This window comes from Protomyctophum parallelum (genome assembly GCF_964188405.1).
Source record: "Protomyctophum parallelum genome assembly, chromosome: 1".
NCBI classification, from domain to species: domain Eukaryota; kingdom Metazoa; phylum Chordata; class Actinopteri; order Myctophiformes; family Myctophidae; genus Protomyctophum; species Protomyctophum parallelum.
Genome location: NC_139697.1, coordinates 29,070,929 through 29,093,785, shown reverse-complemented (window position 1 = coordinate 29,093,785; position 22,857 = coordinate 29,070,929). Strand labels below are relative to the sequence as shown.

General features: G+C 41.9%; 1 protein-coding gene across 2 annotated transcripts in view; it reads right to left on the bottom strand.

The window, feature by feature from the left end:
- The window catches only part of LOC310865323 (growth factor receptor-bound protein 10-like), a 92,264-nt gene that overhangs the window by 41,107 nt on the left and 28,300 nt on the right, over positions 1-22,857 (bottom strand). For both annotated transcript variants that reach the window (XM_083774361.1, XM_083774360.1), the window contains exons 2-5: positions 17,412-17,523; positions 10,054-10,147; positions 3,154-3,370; positions 668-791 (exon numbers count right to left, since the gene is read on the bottom strand). In XM_083774361.1, coding sequence (XP_083630487.1) covers positions 668-791; positions 3,154-3,370; positions 10,054-10,147; positions 17,412-17,462 — 486 coding nt within the window. In that variant the 5' untranslated portion in view covers positions 17,463-17,523. The remainder of the gene's footprint in view (positions 1-667; positions 792-3,153; positions 3,371-10,053; positions 10,148-17,411; positions 17,524-22,857) is intronic.

Genomic DNA, 22,857 nt, shown 5'->3' with positions numbered 1-22,857 from the left:
ATATCACATGGGTGGTTTTCGAGCATCATAACTCATTCGATGGTCAAATACTACCAACTCCAACGTGCTTCATCAGGTGTCCACAGCATGAAATATATATTTTTTACCTTTTATTTAATATTTTAAGACTGTGCCTTACCACAACTGTCCTGGGGATTGAGGGTCGGGGTGGGAGGCATAGCTGAATGAGGGTTTTATTTAATTTTTCTCTACTTCCTTTTGTATATCTTTGACACTTAGGATTGGTCTGACCTAATGTATCTTTTTTATATAATATTGATTGCATTACTAGTACGTGTGAAGGCTGTTCTTATTTTAGAGGCTACCTATACTCGCCCCTGGGCTTGTTTTGTCAAAAAGATCATAAAAAACGATTTTGAAAAGAGGAAATTACATTTCTGTTAAATAAAATTTGCAGTGCCTACATATGAAAAATAACTGAACGGTAACCATAAATAAAATATTGAATGTACTATGGCCAAAATAGGATAGCATAATTAATAATCTTAGACAATCTACAAGCTCACAACGCGCCAGTTCACAATGCGTTCGTGAGCTTGTATCTGCAAGTGTAAAACGCATGGACAATTTTCAAAATGGAAACATTTATGACGATTATGGCAACATTACATATGTAATATAAGTTTACTGTGACAGGCCTACTTACATGGTTGTCATTGGCCAGGATGGGGCTGAGGATGGGGGAGCCTGCAGGGCTGCAGAGCTCAGGGAACGGGTTGGGGATGGCTGGGAGAGAGGAGGGACGCATCTGCTGCTCTTCCTGCAATCGCCTGCAGAGGGGGACAAACACATACACACACACACACAGGCTATAGCCATGTCACAGAAAAACACCACACATTCAAGATTTCAAGAGGGATAACTTGCGTGTGCACGAATGTGCGTGCATGTGTGCTTTTGTGCGTACAGACATATAGGGCCATACATGCACACACAACCAAAGGAGCACAGATGAAGGTGCTTTACCAGTCCAGGACCCCAAAATTAAAGGTGCTTTTTAACTTTTATATTAATATCACTGACCATCGTGTGCGATTGGTCAGAGATTCATGGTGGGCATGATATATTTAGTCTTATTTCTGCATTCTGTCCAGTGCCCAAGGCTTGATTCTGCCAGCAGTGAAAGCAGAGATAGTCTTTAAAAGGATCCCTGGCTAATGAGACAAATATGCTTTAAAACATTATACTCTCTATAACTAAAGAAATAAAATAAAAGCACTTTATTTCTTTCATAAATAGAGAATCTTTCACTCAATAGGGACTGCTCCTGTCGCAAGTTGATGATGTCATATGTCCATGTGTGGTCCAGATGTATTTCCTCTCAGAGTGACCATAAACAGTGGTAACTGGTAAGAAATGACAAATTTGCCACGGCACGTGGGAGAGAAAACCACCCGTATGTAACGTACTAGCGGACTGGTTGTTTGGATGACGTCACAAACATATCCTTTGGATACACGGTCTCAGAGCTGCGTTCACTCTGTTGGAGAGGCTTGTGAAAGTTTAGGGCTGCACACACAGTTTCACAAGTTTGGAATAAGTTATAAATCCAGGAAAAGTACATTCAAGGTGTAACAAACCTGGATATTTTGACAAGGACGTAAGGGAAATTGTATCAACATCAACATAATAATATTATTAAGCACCACACCTTTTTTTTAAGAGTTGTTTTTGGCTTTTCTGCCTTTATTGATAGTATAAGTGAAGATAGTAGGCATGTAACGATATATATCGATATATATTGATATTAATCCCGACGATTTAATAAAATAAAAAACTTGATTAAAACAAAACAAAAAAACTTTTATTTATTTTTTAGAGGGGCTAGTGTGTGATATGAAATGTGAGCTTTAATCATATTCCATCTTATTCAAGTGCTTTTGGAGAGAAATGAGACTGAGTCACTTTCAGTAGTAGAGCACTGTAGAGGGGAGCTGTGCGCGTCTGTGACCAGGTGATGGTCGTTGATACTCATTAATACATCAAGGAAGGCAATTATGTTTCTGCACTGTCAAATAGATCTACATCTATCCTAAGATGCCATCAAAGAAAGCTTTTTTTACATGTTAACTCGAGCTAGGTTCTAAACAAGAAAGCATGTTTACAGTTGTTGCACAGAAATTAAGTAATTGCACAGAAAGTAAGTAATTTTACAGAAATGAGACAGCTTGCAGTCACTTTCAGTATTAGAGTTGTGTAGAGGGGAGCTGTGTGGCTGTGCCCAGGTGATGGTCGTTGATGCTCATTAATACATCAAGGAAGGCAATTATGTTTCTGCACTGTCAAAAGTAATGCTACTACTTTTGCAATGTAGTTAAATAAATTTTTTTGAAAAAAGCTTGGGGGGAAGATAAAGTATATAAAAGAATATTTTTAAATGAAACATTTCTGGAAAATATTTTTTGTTTAGAATATCGTGAAAAATCGTATCGTGAACCTCATATTGTGAGTTGAGTGAATCTTATAGGCCTAGAAGACAGGAAAGAGGGAGAGAGAGAAGGGGAGGGACGCGCAGCAAAGGTCGTCATGAACGGGACTCGAACACACGAGGCGCTGTCAGGCCAAAGCCTATATGATCATGTGCCAGGACCACTTGGCCAGCGGGCGCCCCAAGCACCACACCTCTTACATGCTTTCTGCTTAATGAAGTGTTCTGTGCTGCTGCGATGCATTTACATTATTAGTTTTTACGGCTGTGGCACTCAGACAGGTGGTGTCGGTCTGTCGCGTCATGCACCGAACATAACAGATCTGCCCGAATACAAGATCTGCTGATGTGTTCGGTGCGCCACCGTTGAAGAACGGAATATAAATCACAGGCAGCAGCAGCAAGCGAGAACTTCAGGGAGAGAGAGAAAATTAGAGAGAGATGCATGCATGACAATGGGGTCTGGGATTTAACTTTAGCCTATTTTGTGCAGAACTGAGCATGTGAAGTTGCTATTTCGCCAACTATTATATGTCCGTTCTTTCAATGCGCCATCATTTGACCTAGGGTTTTTTTTAGGGTTTTCGGGTCTAAAATGGTGTTACATGTTAGGGTCGGGCTGGCTCAGTGGGGCACAGTTAGGGTCGGGCCTTCATTTTCAGGTCTAATGTCTAATGCAAGGTGATTGGAACATTGTGTTCTACCTGATGTGCATGGGTTGAGAGCGCCGCAGCCTCTCCCGGGAGGGGGCCTGCTGGCTGCGCCCAGGGTGGGGAGCATACACGTGGTGGTGTGGAGCGTGCACGTGGCCGTTGCTGTGCAGGAGCAGCGGCGCGTCGGACCGCGTGCTGCAGCTGGAGTGCACGCTCTCCATGGACGAATTCATCTCATTCACCAGCTGCTCCAGATCCACATCATCATCTAGCGGGAGAGAGAGAGACAGATATAAGCAGGGGTCAGCGCCATGTTGGCTTGTGGTGGACATTTTTGTCAACATTCCATTTTTGCCACGGATATACAAAATGAGTTGACAAAAATATTACCAGAAACGCATAAATATATATGTCAAAATGTCAAGAATAAGATGGGTAGGAAGGAAGAAAGAGACAATGGCCCGGTTTCCCAAAGGACACCTCTTACACCATGGTGTAAGAAGTGGTGTTGCACATGCTCAGTTGCTCCTCTCGGCCGCACACAGAAGCCTGTGAACATAGACATTCCGTGCATAGATGTGCCACGCAATGGTAGGCCTGGTATGGTATAGTCCTCAGGCCTGGTATGGTAGGCCTCAGGTCTCAGGTCTACCTTTTTTTTTCTTTTCTTTTTTTAGTAAAGAGAGCCTACTGTCAGCTGTCCAGTACCATTGCGTGGCACATCTATGCACGGAATGTCTATGTTCACAGGCTTCTGTGTGCGGCCTAGAGGAGCAACTGAGCATGTGCAACACCACTTCTTACACCATGGTGTAAGAGGTGTCCTTTGGGAAACCGGGCCAAGGACAGTCAGACATGAAAAGGGTGGGCATATTACAAAGCTGCAAATACCCACTAGATGAAACCAATATGGAGATACAAGGTTTCTGCCCGACAGCAACGATAAGCATCATTGGGTATATTAAGACAGTCTACATTAACACTACACTAGGAAAGCTGGGTATTTAAATCTCGGATTTGCACTTGCATCTCCTGCACCAAGCAAGGTTTATGACACTGGTTCTCAATGGGGTCAGGGGACCTGCCGAGGTTGATGCTCAATATGCTATCAGCCTCCAATCACTGGCACAACAGAGACGTCACACCATGCATCAATAAAAAGTGGGGTCATTTTAGGGTGAGGTGTTAGATTATGCTTAGAAATGGGGTTAGGTTACAGTAGGGTCAGTGCTTGGGCATTTTTGTGGCAGAGGTTAAAAAGCTAAACAATAAAAGCCAAGGTAAGCCGTGGAATGTATGTTACAAATGAAATGAAGTGTGTGTGTGTGTGTGTGTGTGTGTGTGTGTGTGTGTGTGTGTGTGTGTGTGTGTGTGTGTGTGTGTGTGTGTGTGTGTGTGTGTGTGTGTGTGTGTGTGTGCGTGTGTGTGTGTGTGTGTGTGTGTGTGTGTGTGTGTGTGTGTCCATGTCATACAGAATTCCTGACATTGTTGTACACTGGAAAGAGACTGCTCACCAGTACAGTGTGTGGTACAGGGTGGTGAAACACTGAAAAGACACGTGCCAAGTGTTCAGGGTTCAGTCCGAGAGTGCTCTTTGGTCATTCGGAAATTCAATATGCTGTGCTCTGGGCGCAATCAGTGTGCAAACTGACCACTCCCGACTGAAAAGCCTGAAAATGGAGGATGGCTATTTGAAAATAGCCAATCTACGCAACGTTTTGTATTTAGGAAACTTGATGGCGGGAAAGATACAAGGAGAGGATAGATAAATAAAATAGAATAATAAAAAATATTATTGGCAGCAGGAAAGAAAGAAATGGGGGCAGATGGAACCTCCAACACAGGGACAATGGGAAGAGTTGATTGAAGAAATATATCTCATGGAGAAACTGACACATCATTTGAGACTGCAGGAAGATCAAATGGATGATAAATGGTTGAAATGGACAATATTCAAGGCCGAACATAAAGACGAAGGGTATGGGGGAATAAGGAACAAAGGAAAATGCCTGGGACTATGTGAAGTAGTATGGAAGTTTGGATCGGCAAATGTCGACTGCGTTTTCTTTTTCCTTTTTTTCATCATATCCGTTTATTATTTTGTAAATTGTTTCAAAAATTAATACAACTTTAAGTATTTTTATGTCAATACTTTTATACTTTTACCCAAGTAAATTTAGAATTACAGACTTATTACTTGTATTTCTACATTACAGTATTGATACTTTTATTGAAGTAAAACATTTTTGTGCTTTTACCACCACTGGGTGTTGGTCTCACCAATGCTGCAGTAACTTGTGATTATGCTTGCAAAGCAATATTTCTATATACACAAACAAAAACTATTTTATACTTCCTAGCGATTCTCACCATTTCCGGTTTGCCGGTATCTCTACATAAACAAAACTGCTTCACATTGGTGCCGGTTACACCAATGCAGATAAAACTGATGTAAGAGAGTCATCCGAGCCAAAGAACACAGGAGCAAACTAGGAGTAAACAGAGAGATACTGGCTAACGACAACCATTTCTGAAAAACACGAGATCTGCAATTGTACTTATTACTTAGTATATTTCCAGACATTTAAAAATAAATAAAAATAGGGCTCATCATGATAGACATAATTGCCCATTCCTAGCCAACTCAAAACATGGACGTGCATGCACAGTTGCACACACACACACACACACACACACACACACACACACACCCCCGTCCCCCCCTCGTCCCCACGGGACAGGGCGTCATGTGATGGTGAGGGGGTCATGTGCAGGGCAGGGTTGGTTGTCAAGCATTTAGGAAGAATGACAGAGCACATAAGGACAGAGGTTGAAATAACAGAGAGAAAGACAGAGGGAGGAGACAGAGATCAAGAGAGAGAAAGAACGCAGACTGAATCATGGAAGAAAGTGGAGTTTTTAGGGCTGAAATGATCGATTATTTTCTTTTACGTTAGTGATTAATCGGATATGTCAAAATAATAGATTTTTGTAATTAAATTGAATAGACTGATTACCACTTTAGGGACGGTGATTAAAAAACCTTCCCTGCCAAGGGTTTATTTTGATTAAGTTAGATCATGCTCGTATGCAACATATGAATGCCTATCGTTTGCTAGGTGATAGATAGAAGAAATTAACCTCCAGTTGTTTTTCAAATGCTTTTATCTTAGATTATTTTCCCAGATTCCGTTTTAATCTAAACAAGTTTTGTTCATGGCCGACATCGGTCACAGCATCACACAGCTTGTAGATCGAATATATTTTAGCTATTTTTGAACATTGTTCAATTGATGTGTTTACTTTAAAATCAATGATATTTTATAATTGATTAAATTGATGAGTTTGATTAACTGCTGAAGCTCAAATTGAATGAAAAATGTGAGAGAACAGCAACTGAACAAACAGAAGAATAGAACAAACCGGAACTGGGGATGAGGAAACCTGGACTATGAGTGAATGAGTGAGTGAGTGAGTGAGTGAGTGAGTGAGTGAGTGAGTGAGTGCGCATATTTCGTAATGTCTGCTCTGTACCATTTGTGTATCTGTGCCGAGCACAGTCCATACAGGGAAGGATTAGCAATTCCTTCTGGTTCGAATAATCAAAGTATTTGCAGATGAACTGGCACAATCCACACAATAAAAAGGTGCACAGTAGCAGTGGCAACACAGAAATGTCTAATAAAGGGAGAAATGAGGGAGTAAAAAAAAAGAACAGGGCTTGTAGAATGCCATCATGAGGCCGATTTGAAAATTGTCAAGCACACAAAATTTGCCACTGATTTGGCAGCTGTTTGTGAAATCAGCTGCACACAAAACCTAATTCCTGTCACGGACTTCGGCGATAGTACTCATCGTCGTGTTATATCCCCAGTCTCAGTAGAGGACTGCACTGGCCCCTCAGTAAGATCTTATCGGATACTGTAACACTGAATCCAGTTCCACTCTGGCTACTGCGTGGGACACCAGTCTGTTGATTATTGTGGAGATGTGCATCATGCAGCAGCACCCACGACAGTAAGTAGCTGAACACGTTTCACTGGGTCGTCAATGAGGGACAGGGACGGGCATGGGAAGGTCAAGCAACCTGAGCTCCACGGAGGGTTTAAATACACAGTATGTCTGCCTGGGAAGCAGTTGTGAGACACCTCTATAGTGCAGAGTCAGAATGAAACCGTAGCAGGCTGACTTTGACACCGACCGCGTTTTTTCACTGGAGTCATCAATAGGCCACACACACACACACACAGAGGTCTAGTGGCGAAGACGTACGTATCGCACGGATGTACTGCAATTGCAAATGGCCAATTACAGCTAAGAGCATTTCAAAAGGTCTGCAGCCAATCGTAAACAAAGGCAGGAGGCATGAATGCGCATCATGTGTGCAAAGGAACTCTACATAGCCTACTGATCTGGAATGTTGCACTTGCACTGGTGTACATGTAGATGTGCTAGCGCCATGGTTGGAGTTAAACTGGACAATCTGGAGGTGGTTGTAAGGGAGTAAGGGACTGATGAGAAAGGTGGAGGGCATCCTTCCTGATGAATGTCTGCCATCCTCCTCTGAGATGTGCCGAGGCACAGACAAAGTGAAACATAAAACTCAATCCTCTATCCCACCCTCCCCACACCCACAATCCCAAGGATAGTTGGAAAACAGTCTGGAGAAAAAAAAAAAATATCTATATACACAAAAATATACATGCATAAACAATTACAAAAAATGATCATAGCAGATTTGGTTTCTGTTGTGGTTTGGCGCTGGTCGAGGCATAGGTACGGCACACTATGCAGTTTGTGTGTTGTGGTAGAATGTCACAAACAGGCTACTTATTTCTTTGTTTCAACACTTTAAAATTCTATTGTTTATCCTTTTCCTGTATGGGTCCTCTCTCTCTCCTGTTTGGATGAAATTGGTATCTCAACCTGAAAATTTATTTTCTGTTAAAGAGGTGGAGAGATGGAACTAATGTTAACAAACAAACACTATAGCAATGATTACAGTCTAAATATAGAGCCATTTATCACTTATTTTAACAAAGAAATATCACTTAAGTGATATAACTGTTGTTCACTGTTCCAATATTGAGAGTCTATATCATTATATTCACTGTTGATAGATTACATATATTATCCAGATGACTAGTGTTGTAGGCTGGCTGACAGTGACACAGACATTGACTGTACGCATCTGCCTCATATTCACCTATTTATGGTCTGTAAATATCCATTCAATCAGGTGATAAGATGTAAATTAATTCTTATATTCACTGATTGATTGTTCATTATACATAGATTTATTGATAGAATACTCAGATCAGTGAACCAATAGGACCAGAAATCACACAGGCTGGGGCTGGCTAACGTTCCAGCAATATTTTAAAAAGATATATCATTATCAGTTGCCCACATAAGAGGAATAATAAAGGACAACTTTAGTTTTTTTCAACCAAGGTTCATGTTTTAGGTTGTCATTTTAGGGATTTTAGCTGCATTCGACCATGGGGCTAAATATGTATTTTTTTACAACATTTTATAGCCATTCATTTATTTAATTATTTACTATAGTCCTACTAGACCCCAGGAAATTACATCTAGCCACAAAAGATCACTGAATGTGAAGGGGGTGACAAACTGACCTGTTGAGCCATACAACACAGTATGGCAGCCCCCAATAGTACCCCCCTTCACATTCAGTAGATCCTGTGATATTTTGTGGCCAGATGTAATTTCCTGGGGTCTAGTAGGACTATAGTAAATAAAATAAAAATACATTGCTATAAAATTGTGTAAGAAAATACATATTTAGCCCCATGGTCGAATGCCCCCGCCCCACCGGTCAAAAATAGCTAAAATCGCTAAAACGAAAGAAAGCAGCAAATGAAAAAAAAACAGTCATCTTATACTTTCTCTAATAACAACCTAAAACATGAACCTTGGTTGAACAAAAACTAAAGTTGTCCTTTAAGGCCAGGCAATAAAGTTGTCCTTTAAGGCCAGGCAATATTCAATCTGATGGCGGTTATTTGCAGAATAGATTATTGTCCCTCTATAGTCAAGTTCTGCACATGGCCTAGAGATCTACACTTATAGATCAGCTATTGTCATTATACTCCAGCATCCATGTTCTGGGGGGAACATTAGCCAAAAATAGACGAATTACAAGCTCCACAACGCATCACAACCATTGCAATGCATTGTGAGCTTGTAGGTCGTCTATTTTTGGCAATGAGATTTGTGTTGACAGAAAAACGTGGTACATACAGAGACAATTAACTTATGTCCAGTTTAGCAAGTCTAGAGGTCTCCAGTCACTGTGTTCAGAATAACCACCTATACATTTATGACACACACTCTCACACAAGCTTGACCAGCCATCGCCATCAAGAAGATCCATACCCCCGGGAAGAAAGGCGGGCATTGGAAATAATTCTGAAAAGGCCTGTGAGTTTTCCAATAAGATTCCCAGGATTTTCCCCTGGAAGCCAAGGCCTTTCCGGGAATATGCCTACTGACTGACTGTGCAGAGAGAGAGAGGACAGAGTGGCAGAGAAAACACTACAACGTTTGTCTCTAAATTCTCCATCTGGACAGCAGAGGAAGAGAGAAAGATCGGCATGTGTGCCAGCAGACGGTGTAGTATACATTATAACCCTATGGAGCAATGTATGGAATATCTGTATGAGGAAAGTGTGTGCGTGTCAGTGTGACTGTGTGACTGTGTGTATGTGTGTATGTGTGTATGTGTGTATGTGTGTATGTGTGTATGTGTGTGTGTGTGTGTGTGTGTTTGCAACAATGCATTTGCAATAAATCTGAACATTAAGAGAAGAGAAGAGAAGAGAAGAGAAGAGAAGAGAAGAGAAGAGAAGAGAAGAGAAGAGAAGAGAAGAGAAGAGAAGAGAAGAGAAGAGAAGAGAAGAGAAGAGAAGAGAAGAGAAGAGAAGTTACCATGGTGATGTGGAGAGTTGCCCCTGGCTGAGTGCTGAAAGCGTGGCACAATCAGCTCCTCTGGTCTGTGAGAGGAAGTCCTGTCCACAGTTTCCTGTCAAATGCAAAGAAATGTAAATACCTGCTGAGACTGTGTGACGGTCTTAACCATAGACATATAAATGTAGACGCCCTTTCCGGCTCTGGAGCGTACGTATGTGCTCAAGGGAGGGCAAAACTTTCCCGAGATTCCTTGCGAAGCCCCCCCCATGTTCGGGTCTGTAAGTCCCGGAAAAGATGCACTGTGATTGGCCAGTAATCACTTGAGTGACAGCGGGACGTACTGTAACGTGCCTTCCACACTTCCGGCGTACTTCCTCTCCCAGTGTAAATTCTTCCACCCCCCTTCAACACACATCACCCCAACGAACTGCAGCGGCCAATGAGGCATCTATTTTTTTTAAATATCTATGGTCTTAACTAGGGGTGCACTTGTTAACTGGCGCATTGGTAAAAAAACTTGACTTTCACGATGGCAGTAGCCGATGTTCTGCTCTGCAGCCAAATCCGGTAATACACCCATTTTCATGGGTGGATAAGTCATAGAGTCAGAGAAAGGAGAGAGATATGGGGTAACTTGGTAAGCACTAAGCCCTGTTAGCCATGCAGCCTATATTTCATGAGCTGTGGTGGCTTGTTAGGCCTGCACTCTCTCAATTAGGGATTTTCCCAGCGGTTAATTTCACTGATGTGTATGTGTACAACCTTTATTTAAATAGTTGCAAATGTATTAATTAAAAAACTGAGCACAAGTATTTTTGATCTATAAGGCCAAACCTCATTTGAAAGAATATATTCAGAGTATATGACAGCTTTTTAAAATCTTCATAATATTAGAATTGTATACAGCTGTGCTACCAAACTAATTACATCACAGTCTGTTTGCAGAATCTAGGTCAAATCAATTAAGCAGCAGGAGCTGCCTATAAGCTCCCATATTCTCAATATTAAATCAAAAAGACTAGTTAAGTGGCACAGTTGGTAGTGCTGTCGCCTGGGTTTGATTCCCGCTCGGGACGCTGTGAGTGCTGGCGGCGTGTTTGCTCCTCCGCGCCATCAGTGCCCATACCCGAAGGCGGGGTTGGCGAAAGGGCCTTTTTGTGTGGAGTTTGCATGTTCTCCCCGTGTCCCCTAGGGTAGGTACCCTCACAAAAAATATGCAGTAATCCTGGTCACTAAACTGCCTCCCCCTGGCCAGCCGGGGCGCCTGATGGAGGGGAAAGGAACTGGTTGGAATAACGTGTTCCTTCCACGCGCTACGTCCAACCAGGGAAACTCCCCCCTGTCAGGTGTAAAGAAGCAACTTGGACACTCAGGCATGAAGGAAGCATGAGTTCAAGTCCGTTGCTCTCCCCTTGGGGGACTAGGTTGGTGGAGGGTGTGTAGAGCCCAGGATCACATTAGATGATTGACACAGGGGTGAAAAATGGGTTACAAAATCGTGGGATAAAAATATTATATATTTTAAAAAAAAGACTAGTTAAGACTTTGCCTGCTATGTATATTTATCATACCTTTTAATTTTGCACAAAAAAACATGCTCGACAGGAACTGTAACCAAATAATGGCCCGGTGCAAAAATAAATAACTGCCTACTGCAAATAGCAGTCTAGTTCCTTATAAACAACGGGGTCCAAATCGATTTTGCAATCGATTAACAGCCCGGGCTACCATTTGGAAAAATACAGTATACAAACATCAGTATCGGTGACTATCGGCTAGATTGTTTTTTTTTACATCGGTAATGGCCAAGAATTTCCACATCGGTGCACCCCTAGTCTTAACAATACGTTCGACCTGGCATCCCTAATTTGGGCATGTCATTAAAGGTGAACATTTTCCAAAAAGCAACAGTTCAGAAGCCTGCCTACCAGTGACATCATCGATGGGGAATCCAAGCCAATAGAAACAGCAGGCTTTCTATTCCTGGACAGTTAGCATGCTAAGCCTACTGTTCTTGTGATTAAAAAAAACAATGATGTCACTGGTAGGCGGGTTTCTGAAGTGTCCACAGCCCTCCTCTGAGGCACAAACGATATATAATTATATGAAGATAGGTTGAAAATTGGTGAAGATAATAGGAATGTTCCTTTGACATGAAGTAGGCATGTCTGCTTTCCAGGAACAACTCTGAAGGTCAATTCCCTGTGGAATATTGGCCTGCGGACACACAATAGATCTTTTGACAGACAGTATACCACCTGCAGGAACACACATGCATACATTGTGTGTGCGTGCAATCACATGAGCAAGAACACCCAAAATCTCTCTCACACACACACACACACACACACACACACACACACACATACCCAAGTGCCTCACACATTTTGTTTAATTCAAAGCAGCCTGAGGGCAAGAGCACTGCAGTAGAGAGAGAGAGGTATAAAGCAAAAAAAGAATTCAATCCACACTTTTCCTGGAAAAAGAAGAACGCGGAAGCACAGCTTCCAGGAATTGAAGGAATAGAAGTCCCGCCGTGCGCGCGTCTACATACACGTGCACACAAACACACCCAGTCAGAGGAAGATTTATAGCTCTGAGAAGAAGCCAAAGGCTTTGCAAGGAAGGGCAACTTGGCTGTAGAGAGCATGTGGACTGAAGGAGAAAAGTGGAGTCTGTAGGTTTCAGCTGAATGGAATGGGAGGAAAACAATAGGAAAACCTATACATTTGTCATAAAATAATAAAAAAAGAAAACCACTTTCAGGTTAACTATTGTAAACTGAATTTAGGGCCACTACATACTTAAATACTTAAATACTTTACACTCAAGTGTAAAGTATTTATTTAAAGCTGCAATCCTTAATTTTCAAGTCCTAAGCAGAATGTTTTACCCGTGGCTCCCACAGTGGTAGACAAAACTTCTACCACGCTCCCAAGATAATAATATTTTTTTTTTATCCCACGATTTTGTAACCCATTTTTCACCCCTGTGTCAATTATCTAATGTGATCCTGGGCTCTACACACCCTCCGCCAACCTGGGGAGGGCAACAGACTTGAACTCATGCCTCCTTCATGCATGAGTGTCCAAGTGGCTCCTTCACACCTGACAGGGGGGAGTTTCCCTGGTTCTCCTTCACACCTGACAGGGGGGAGTTTCCCTGGAACACGTTATTCCAACCAGTTCCTTTCCCTCTTCTGACGCTTTAGTATTTTAGTACTAATCTTTTAATAAGAGATGGGCAGGACAAGCCATCGTGTTTTTATCCTGAAATTAGGAGCAGGAGAAAAAACTACCGTACAATGCAACTAAGAAAAAGGTCATATGTCACAACCTTCAAGAAGTCAAAAGGTGAAAAAGAACAGGATGGATATGAAAAGGATAAAGTGTTTAGAGAAATAAAAGGATATGAGAGAATATCTAAGAAACGTAAAGTTGCTATTGATATTGCTATTGAACGTTTCCAAACAAACATCCTTACAGGCCCTCAATATGTTTTCTGTGTCTGCCATCATCAACTTTTCAGAAAGCAAGTAACTCCATGTAAGAAAAAGAAAAATGTTAGATTAGCAGACAAATGCATTACACAAACATATTTGTTTCACGGGGCGACTGATAGCTGAATGGCTAGGGCGCACTGCCAGCGAGTCCACGGTCAATTTTTCTGGCCAGGCAAGCCATTTGCCGTTTCCCGTCTCTCTACATTGTATGCCTATTAATTAAAGGCTAAGAAAAAGGCCTGCAAAATAAATACATAATCTTTTATTCTATATCCATTGCAATATGTTTCAGATTGCAGCTTTAACCCATTTAGACCCGACTATAGATTCTACAAATGTCTTCTAAATCTTTATGTTTCTATATCAGTGGTTCTCAAACTCAGTGGTTCTCAATGTCAAGGACCCCCAAAAATATCTGTAATTGGCCAACGACCCCCATCTGGAAATATGTTGTTCCAGGGACCCCTCAGAAGCAAAGATTTGAGTTAAAAACGTACATGCCCTTAAAGTAAACATCCCAGAATAAGGATATGGTGTGTACACACCGACTCCCTAAGCACTAAGTATAGCCTAGACAGAGATCTATGATGTGGAGGCGTGTCAACACACTTTCTCTTTTTTTCACAGCACCAAATACTTTTCAGTTCCTCGAAAGCACAAGACTGAGTATTGTGCTCATCTCCATGGTGACCTCTGACCTCCAGCGCATAAAGTGTGAGGAATAGCCCACATTTCGAGTTTGGGGAAAAAAAGGTATTCATGAACGAATCTACGTGATAAAGACTAAATTAAAACCTAAAGCCATCTTTTATACTTCATTAAGACTGTCACAAAAACATGGTCAATCTACAAGATCACAACAAATTGCAGCAACATTGTGATCTGATGAAATTAAATGCCCAAAATAGGGACACTGGGTTAAAAGTTTTTAATGAACTACAGCAGAGATAGCTTATTACTCATAAAAATCCTCAGTGTTAATTTAAACATTTATAAATGCACCCATAATACATCTGTACTAATCTGTAATTAACACTCAGGATTTTACTGTTTGATTAAGTTCGATGCAGAACTTTCTTCCTATTACACCTCATATTCTACACAGGCAAGCTTAGTGAGTGTTCCAACGGCAATATTGTGCAAAAAACTGTCCTGATTTTAAGTTGTTTATTCATTATTTCTGTGAACATAACCATGTGATCCCTTTCTTTATAGTTATGTACTCAACCTATAGGTTTTATACCTGTATATATACGTTGTGTGTATCTTAGTTATGTACTCAACCTATTGGTTTTATACCTGTGTATGTATGTTGTTTGTACTGTATGCCTGGCCCCTGGGGAAAGATGGTGGGTGGGTGGGGAGGATTGGGAAAGCAGTTGTGGGAGAAAATGTAAAAAACAAAGAGTTGTATTTTCTTTCTGTGAAACTTGTATATGTCATAGTCTTTGAATAAAATGTATAAAAAAATTAAAATAAATAAAACTGTCCTGATATGGTGCGTTGGCCATACCGTTGCGAGACGTATTCTCTCTCTCTCGGTCTCTCATTAGCAGGCAACAGTGCAGCACCATCTCTCCCTCTCTGTTTCTTGCACAACAGCGCCCCTACTGGTACTCATAGTCATACTGGTGCTCATAGGTGAACAAGGACTATAGTCACATACAGTAGGTGAACACGGACATTGCTGTTCCTTGGAGTGGTTGCACTACTGAAAAATAGGGCTTAAGTAAAAATGCAGTATTCTAGTTGAGACTATGCTAGTCTCTGGCCTGTGGTTAATGAGCGGTCCTTACACACATACATACTATACTATAGAGAACAGCTCTGGACTGTTGCTGGCTCCATGCTCTGAGACATCTGTGGCTCAGATCCAGCGCACGCACACGCCCCGCACGCACCCCGCGCCACACACATGCGCACACGCACGCACGCCTGGAGCACAGCCCAGATTCCCAAACATGCCCAGTGTTATGTATAGAGTTATGTAAGTATGCATAAAAGAGGTCTCATTTGCTCCTTATCTGCACACTAAAACCTACAGTCACTACCCAGAAAGTAGCCTGGAACTCACCTATGCTTTCTATGGCATAGGCAGCTCCCGGCAGGATCCGCCGGCAGAAACTGTGCGCAGCTGCTGGACATGAGACTAATTAATTAGAGCGACAGAGAAAGAGAGGAGTGTGTGTGTGTACGGGTGTGCGTGTGTGCGTCAATTTAACAAAGGTGCAGACGATCAGAAATCAGCAGAGAGTGGAGAGTGATCGACGTTTGCGCTACTCTATGCCGTATTGAAGTGGACTCGGACCCAGACTTTTTTTTTCTCCCTGGAAATAAAAGCGTCTGGGTTTCCTAGGCTACCCAGAAAGAGACACCATGTTGCATGCGTGCATGTTTGTTTCATGCTGGGTCATGTCAACTGGACAGCTTTATCTAACACCCACAGCAATGCAGTAAGCCAGTTCGCTCCCTTGCACTAACTATCAAAGTTCTCTCTCAAACTTCACTGACCACTCGGAGGGAGGAGTCAATTTGCCATTCACTGCAGTCTTACTGGTGCAAAGCCCCTTTCCTGGAATCTAACCTGAACCAATCCAACTTAATGTCAGCCCATCGGGGGCTCAGCCCTCTTGGGGGCAGGTGCTGCATTCTTCCACCTCTGCTAAGAGAATGAATGCAGCTAGGTCTGCTGCATCAAGAAAGACCTTCCCTTCCACCGCCCGTCCGTTTGCATGAGCATGAGCAATTGAGCGTGTCACGAGGCGACAATCCCACGCTCTTAAGGTCTGTTGTTGTTTTCATTGTTTGTTTCCTGCTCTATTTATAGACCTCCGTGAACGACAACACTGTCCAGCCAAATTCTTTAGGTCCCGGTGAGTCAGACATGGAGAGAGAGAGAGCTGTACTGGAAAACAAAGGCCTCATTCTCCAACAGTTGGACTATGGAACGGGGTCTGTCTGTTGTGAAAGAGGCGCCATTTTTCACCTGGCTAAAGCCATTAAAAATCCAACATGTAGGTGGAGTTCTCTCTAGAGAAGACTCAACCAGTGAATGGGTCTAGTAAATGCAGTGTCAGAAGCATAGCAGCTATGTTAACACACACATCAGCTGAACATCGCTATGGCTACAGCGTCTACACTACAGAATGCATGCCAGGGGCTGGCATGGTAGCTGTCAGTCAGATAGGGACAAGCAACAGTCATGGTGTGGTGCAAATAGTGGGTCAGGTACCCATTTGTTGGTCGCCGACACATTCTTATGGGTCCCCTTATTTTGCGTTTTAATTATTATTATTTCAAAACATTTAAAAAAACGTCCCCCAAAAAAGCTGAACTTTTCATCAATTAAAGGGATATTTCACTTTAAAAAAACTTGCTCATTTCATCATCTACTCAGGCTTATGTGAGTTATAATGGGTTTGTATAGGAAGGGGGTGGGGCAGTTCAAATGAATATCAAATATCTAAATACTGACTGAAGCAATTTAAAAACTGCCCGGGGTGTTCACATGAAGAGCCTGAGTAGATGATAAAATGACCAAAAGTTTTTTTGAAAGTGAAATATCCCTTTAAACCAAACTTCAATTACTTTTTTCAGTAACGTCATGAAATAATGAAAGAAAAATGAATCCATAAATTAGAGAACAAATGTTTAAGTAGTACCATCTACAAGCTCACAAAACATGGCACGAAGCAATGCGTTGTGAGCTTGTAGATCTGTTATTTTCACAAGTTTGGATCCAGGGGAGACATCAAATTTCTGAACTGCAAACACACTTGCACGTCCACAAGCATAAATGCACACTACTGCACGCTTGCACACTCACACTCACACACCATGTTCAGAGGGACAGTGTGTGTGTAATAAATAATACCTGGTAGTTGGGGTGAAGGAGGAAGTAGTCAGGGCATCCAGCCAAGGCCATGGTGTCTTTTCAATGTTCCCTCTGTGGAGACTCACATGGACCGGATCTGCTCACCACAGCCCTGCACACACAACCCATACTGCTAAGTAAGGATCTGCTCACCACAGCCCTGCACACACAACCCATACTGCTAAGCATAATCGTGCATCATACAAATTATAATATTATAACATAATACAATCTATAAATGCACCACGTCTCTCTGTATGTCTGTAATACACGCCCCACGACTTCAAATTCGAGTGTAGTGTTGAGTCGGTCGGACCCACGGTTGTGGCTCTATATATGGAGCTTGCCTTTTCTGACATTACAACACTCCAATTTTTTGCATGCCTCTGACACAGAACAGAACTCCATATTAGAGCCCGACCGATCTGTCGGTCGCACCGATGTATCGGTCATTTTGGGTGCCGATGCCCGTCATCGGACATCAGTGTTTATTTAATCTGATGTCCCGATGTTTATACTATTATACAGGAGGGGGAAAAGTATTTAATGTTTACTATAGTCCATCCTGCACATATAACTCTCTCGGTCCTGCACCGCTGTACTGGAGAAGTATATCACTTTTTCGGTTCTGCACCGCTTACTGGAGAAGTATATCACTCTGTTGGGTGCGCAGCGCAACTACCCAATGGCGTTTTTCAAAACAAACATTGAACTAAATAATAATAATAGTAATAAAGACAAATAAATAAAGACAAACATTAAACCTGTGTATAGGGGGGGCTAGCGCCCCTCATAAATCACCCCTGTGTTATCACCGTACCGTACATCATCATGTCTATTTGCTCAGACACTATGACATAAAAAAAACCTTTTAAAGTGTATTTTTTTATTATTTTAATTGATTACTAAACATCTGTCCAAAACATCGGCATCGGTGGTGTAGGTCTCTCCAAAATCGGCATCGGACCCAAAAATATGGCATCGGTCGGGCTCTACTCCATATATAGGAATAAAGGGACACAGAGAGACATATACAGAAATCTCCATATATGGGCATAAAAGGGACACAGACAGATGGGTGGTACGGGTACTCTGACACGGGTATTGCGTAGCCGGGTGGGGCATGGATCTCCAACTTCCACCGTTACCGACTCGGTACTCTACAGCCGGGCACTGGTCTACATAATTAGAGTAGACCAAATCATGAGGTCACCACGATTCCAAGTGTATGAATCTAGACGTTCCAAACTGGGTCAGTATTATGCATAGTGCAATTCATGTCAATTAACGTTATTGTCCTGGTATGAATTAAGATTTTACAGTGGGTTGGCAAGTGGGTTCAAGTTGCGTCCTGTTTTCTGCTGCAAGTAGGCCTGCAGGTAAGCTGACTGGATGCGGTGTGCGTGCATGCGTGCGTGCGTGAGTGAGAATAATTAATTTCCATAGAGCACCGAAGTCTGACGTCAATATCGGTAGAGGGCGTAAATCCACAGGTTCATGTACTTTTTATTTGCATTATAATCCCCATAGGGGGATTTGAGATCGCCTCATATAAGAACTGTGTTTGAAAAATAAACATGTCATCCCGGTCGCTTCACTCATATGGATATGAAGAATCAACTGACTGAGAGAAAACGCTAATGTTACTGCTACTTAATTAGTTACATTTTCGCTAGAAGCAGACTGTATCATAATTATATGAGTGACTGACTGTTGCAAACGATACAGAGACACCTCCCTGACAATAATGCCGAGACAGCTTGTTTATTTTTGGACCACAACGCTTATAGTAGACGATATTAAGATCACCCCATGTTATTCTCCATAGAGAAATTACTTCCGCGAACCAGGGGAATCGAAGGGATGAGCGAGTTACGTCGGGACTTCGGTGCTCTATAGACAAGACATTTTCTTGACCCACATGGGATTATCAGACACATCAATTAGAACCAGCCAGCAACTCATAATACCGGTTATGCATAATAACCTGATTATTAACAAGACACATACTGTACAGTTGAGTATACATACATTCATATAGACCTGCACATAGATATATACAATTAATACAAAATGAAAGATCATCATGTATACAAGTAAGTCGCCTTTCTCCTGCTATCACACACTACAGTATGTAAAGAAATTCTGAAAATGCTGAATAAAAATATGACAAAAACTATTCTATTAAATCACCAGTCTCAGAATCTATCAGGTTTCGATCAGGGTGTGGACTTTTTTTAAACAATATTTCTCTCAGCTCTTTATACAAAAGACAAAATAAAATGGATTTCATTCTCCACTTCATTCAGAAGATCACAGTATTAACATATGAATTTCACATATTCTATCCTCCTCATCTACGCCCATACATCTTCCGGTTTCTTTCTATAATGTAATAATGGCAAAATGACAGATCTTATATGCACACAAAATGATCTCTTTAGCCAAATTATACAAAATTAATTTTTCACATTTATACAATATGTTCTTAATTGTATGTACTATGTATATTTTGCATTCATGGTTCAAAATATTGAATACAAATGTATAAACTATACCAGTAAGACGCCTTATATTGTAATGATTAGTCAACACTAGTTTTATTTCTAACAGAGATTAAAATAGGGTGCATCCTGCATCCCAAAACACAGTTTATAGTTAAGGGACGCAATACAACAACGACCTTCACAGGAAGCAGAGGATCCAGCTTTAGTTATAATAAAAAATTATTCTTCTGTTTTCTACATGAATATAACCACATTATAACCATATAAATTTAAATGGGAGTTAAATGCTGAAATTTGTAAAATATGACTCGTTGAACGCTTAGCGCTCCACTGTAGCTGACACTTTCTGGAGCTGACACTTTGTGGAGTGGGCGGTGACAGTGTGTAGTGGCAAAACACATGTCGCCCATGTGTTGTGTGTGGCGTGTGCCCCTGTGTGTTGTGTGTGTTCAGAAGCAGCATTACATGAAGAGCATGTGACGGATGCAAGCATTACATGCTTCCTGCGTTACATGCTTCCTGCACGTTTCTATAGTCGCAATAAAATGGCTTTCAAAATATATCTTGATTTTCACTTTTCTTTGGGCTATGTTGAATTCCTGGAAACTCCTCCCTGGAAGAGGAAAAACAAAGCCCAGAGTATTGAGTAAAGGTGCAAGAAATGCTTGCACGTGCGCCAAATCCAATGTAAACACAACCATTGTATAAGACACATACAGTAAGTCAGTTCCCAAACAAAGCCCCAGGCTTAAGGCTAACAAACAAAGCCTTTCCAAGCCAATAACATCATGCAATACCTGCAGGCAGAGAGAGCACTCTCTCTCGCTCTTTGTCTCCACCAGGCCGAAGGCATGTGGGGAGAGTATGTTTTGCACTCCGTCCGTCCGTGTGTGTGTCCGTCCGTGTGTCCGTCCGTCCGTCCGTGTGTCCGTGAGCAGCTAATCTCGGCCACCGTTAACCCGGTCGATGCCAAATTTTGCACACACACTCCCTGGATGCCAACGATGAACCTCTGCCCCAAACTTTCCAGAACGGCCTGTTATAGCGCCACCAGGAGGCCGCTTTGTGCAAAACAAGTTTTTGCACAGTACACCTACAGATTTTGTCCAAACATCACGCAAATTGGTACACAGTCTCTCTAGAGCCATTCAACGAATCGGGTCTTTCAGATTTATCAGACTCCATCCTGATTGGTTAAGATTGGCTTCCAAAGTTCACAGGAGTGCTCAGTTTCAAACAAAATGCTGCAAATCATGAACACATCGCGTGATTTCCGTGAAATTGTGCACCCACATTCCCACTAGGCCGAGGACGAAATGCCACATGAACAATTTCAACTCAGCCTCAAGGTGGCGCTATAACTGGCCGAAAAGTGTTTTTACCTCTAACTGCACGGATCTGTGGATAACTTTGTATGCCAACTCCCTAGAGGCCAAGGAAAAACCTTTGTCTGGAATTTTTCACATCTGCTCTTTATAGCGCCACCAGGAGGCCGACATATGTATTATTACTCCTTCAGATTTTATCAAAATTTCACGCAAATCGGTACACATGATCTCCATAGTCATGTGATCAAGACAGGTTTTTTTTATTTCTCATATTCCATCCTGGTTGGCCACGATTGGCTCCTACACTTTTCAGGAGTAGCCCGCTTTGTACAAATCGCCACAACTCCTCAACGCAGCGTCCGATTGCGATGAAACTGTGCACGCATATTCCCACTAGGCCGAGGACGACATGCCACCATTTTTTCATCCAAATCAGCCTCACGGTGGCGCTATAACAGGCCAATTCCTGTTTTTAGCTATAACTGCATCGATCTGTATACAACTTATGTATGCACACATGGAAAAACATTGTACCTGCATCCCTCCAACACGAACCTCCGGCCCAAATCTTCCTCAACAGCCTGTTATAGCGCCACCATGAGGCCACAACCTGACCTGCCCTGGTGGAGACCTGTGCCGATTGGCACTTTGTCTAGTTCTGAATTGAAATAGGAGTCAAACATGTCCAGTGAACTGTGTTGCATCATCTACTACAGTGGTACACTCTTTACCCGACTACAACATTTTGCTTTGAAACCTGCAAAATAAAACCATAGCTACATAGTGCCACGAATGAATGATAACCACCTTTTGAAGAAAATAAAATTACAAATAGTTTGAAAATAAGTTTGGCTTTGAAAATAGGTTTTACTTTCTATTCATGCTAGTCTGTTATTCTTATTCTTATTTTTTTAAATGTGGTTTGTAGAGAGGGAGGGAGACCCGCACACTGTCACTTGCTGGTTCAAGAGCTTTTTATTTAATGTCAAATGCAACGTTTCGGTCTTTTGGCCTCCTCAGGCAAGGTTGAAAGACCGAAACGTTGCATTTGACATTAAATAAAAAGCTCTTGAACCAGCAAGTGAAAGTGTGCAGGTCTCCCTCCCTCTCTACATGTCTGCAGTCTGCTGCTTTGTCACCAACGCACCTGTTGTAATAATAGTAAGTCGAGTGTGCGGAGGTCTTCCCTTCATTAAATGTGGTTTAACACTTCTCAGCAGGTTCAAACAAAATGTGTCAATGTTTGTGATTAAACATTACAATACAACCATGGGTTAACACCCTGAGCTGCATAAATGGAGTTCTCCGTCTTATCAAATAGTAACGCTCGACGCTAGCTACTTCTAGCTACTTCCCAAAATGGCGCGGAGCCACCTTGAAATAGGTCCTGAAGAACAGCACAACCGATTGATTGTAATATCCAACATTATTAGTAGTAGTGAGGTAACGGATACCACACTGGGTAATCTTAACAATGGGTACAGCAAGTACACTGACAACATGTACAAGGGGTATTGCATCGCATCACCTAGTGGAGTACACATCCCCAACTTGCATCGTTCCAGACTTCTACCATTTCAAATTTGCATGGCGCGACATGGACAGCACACA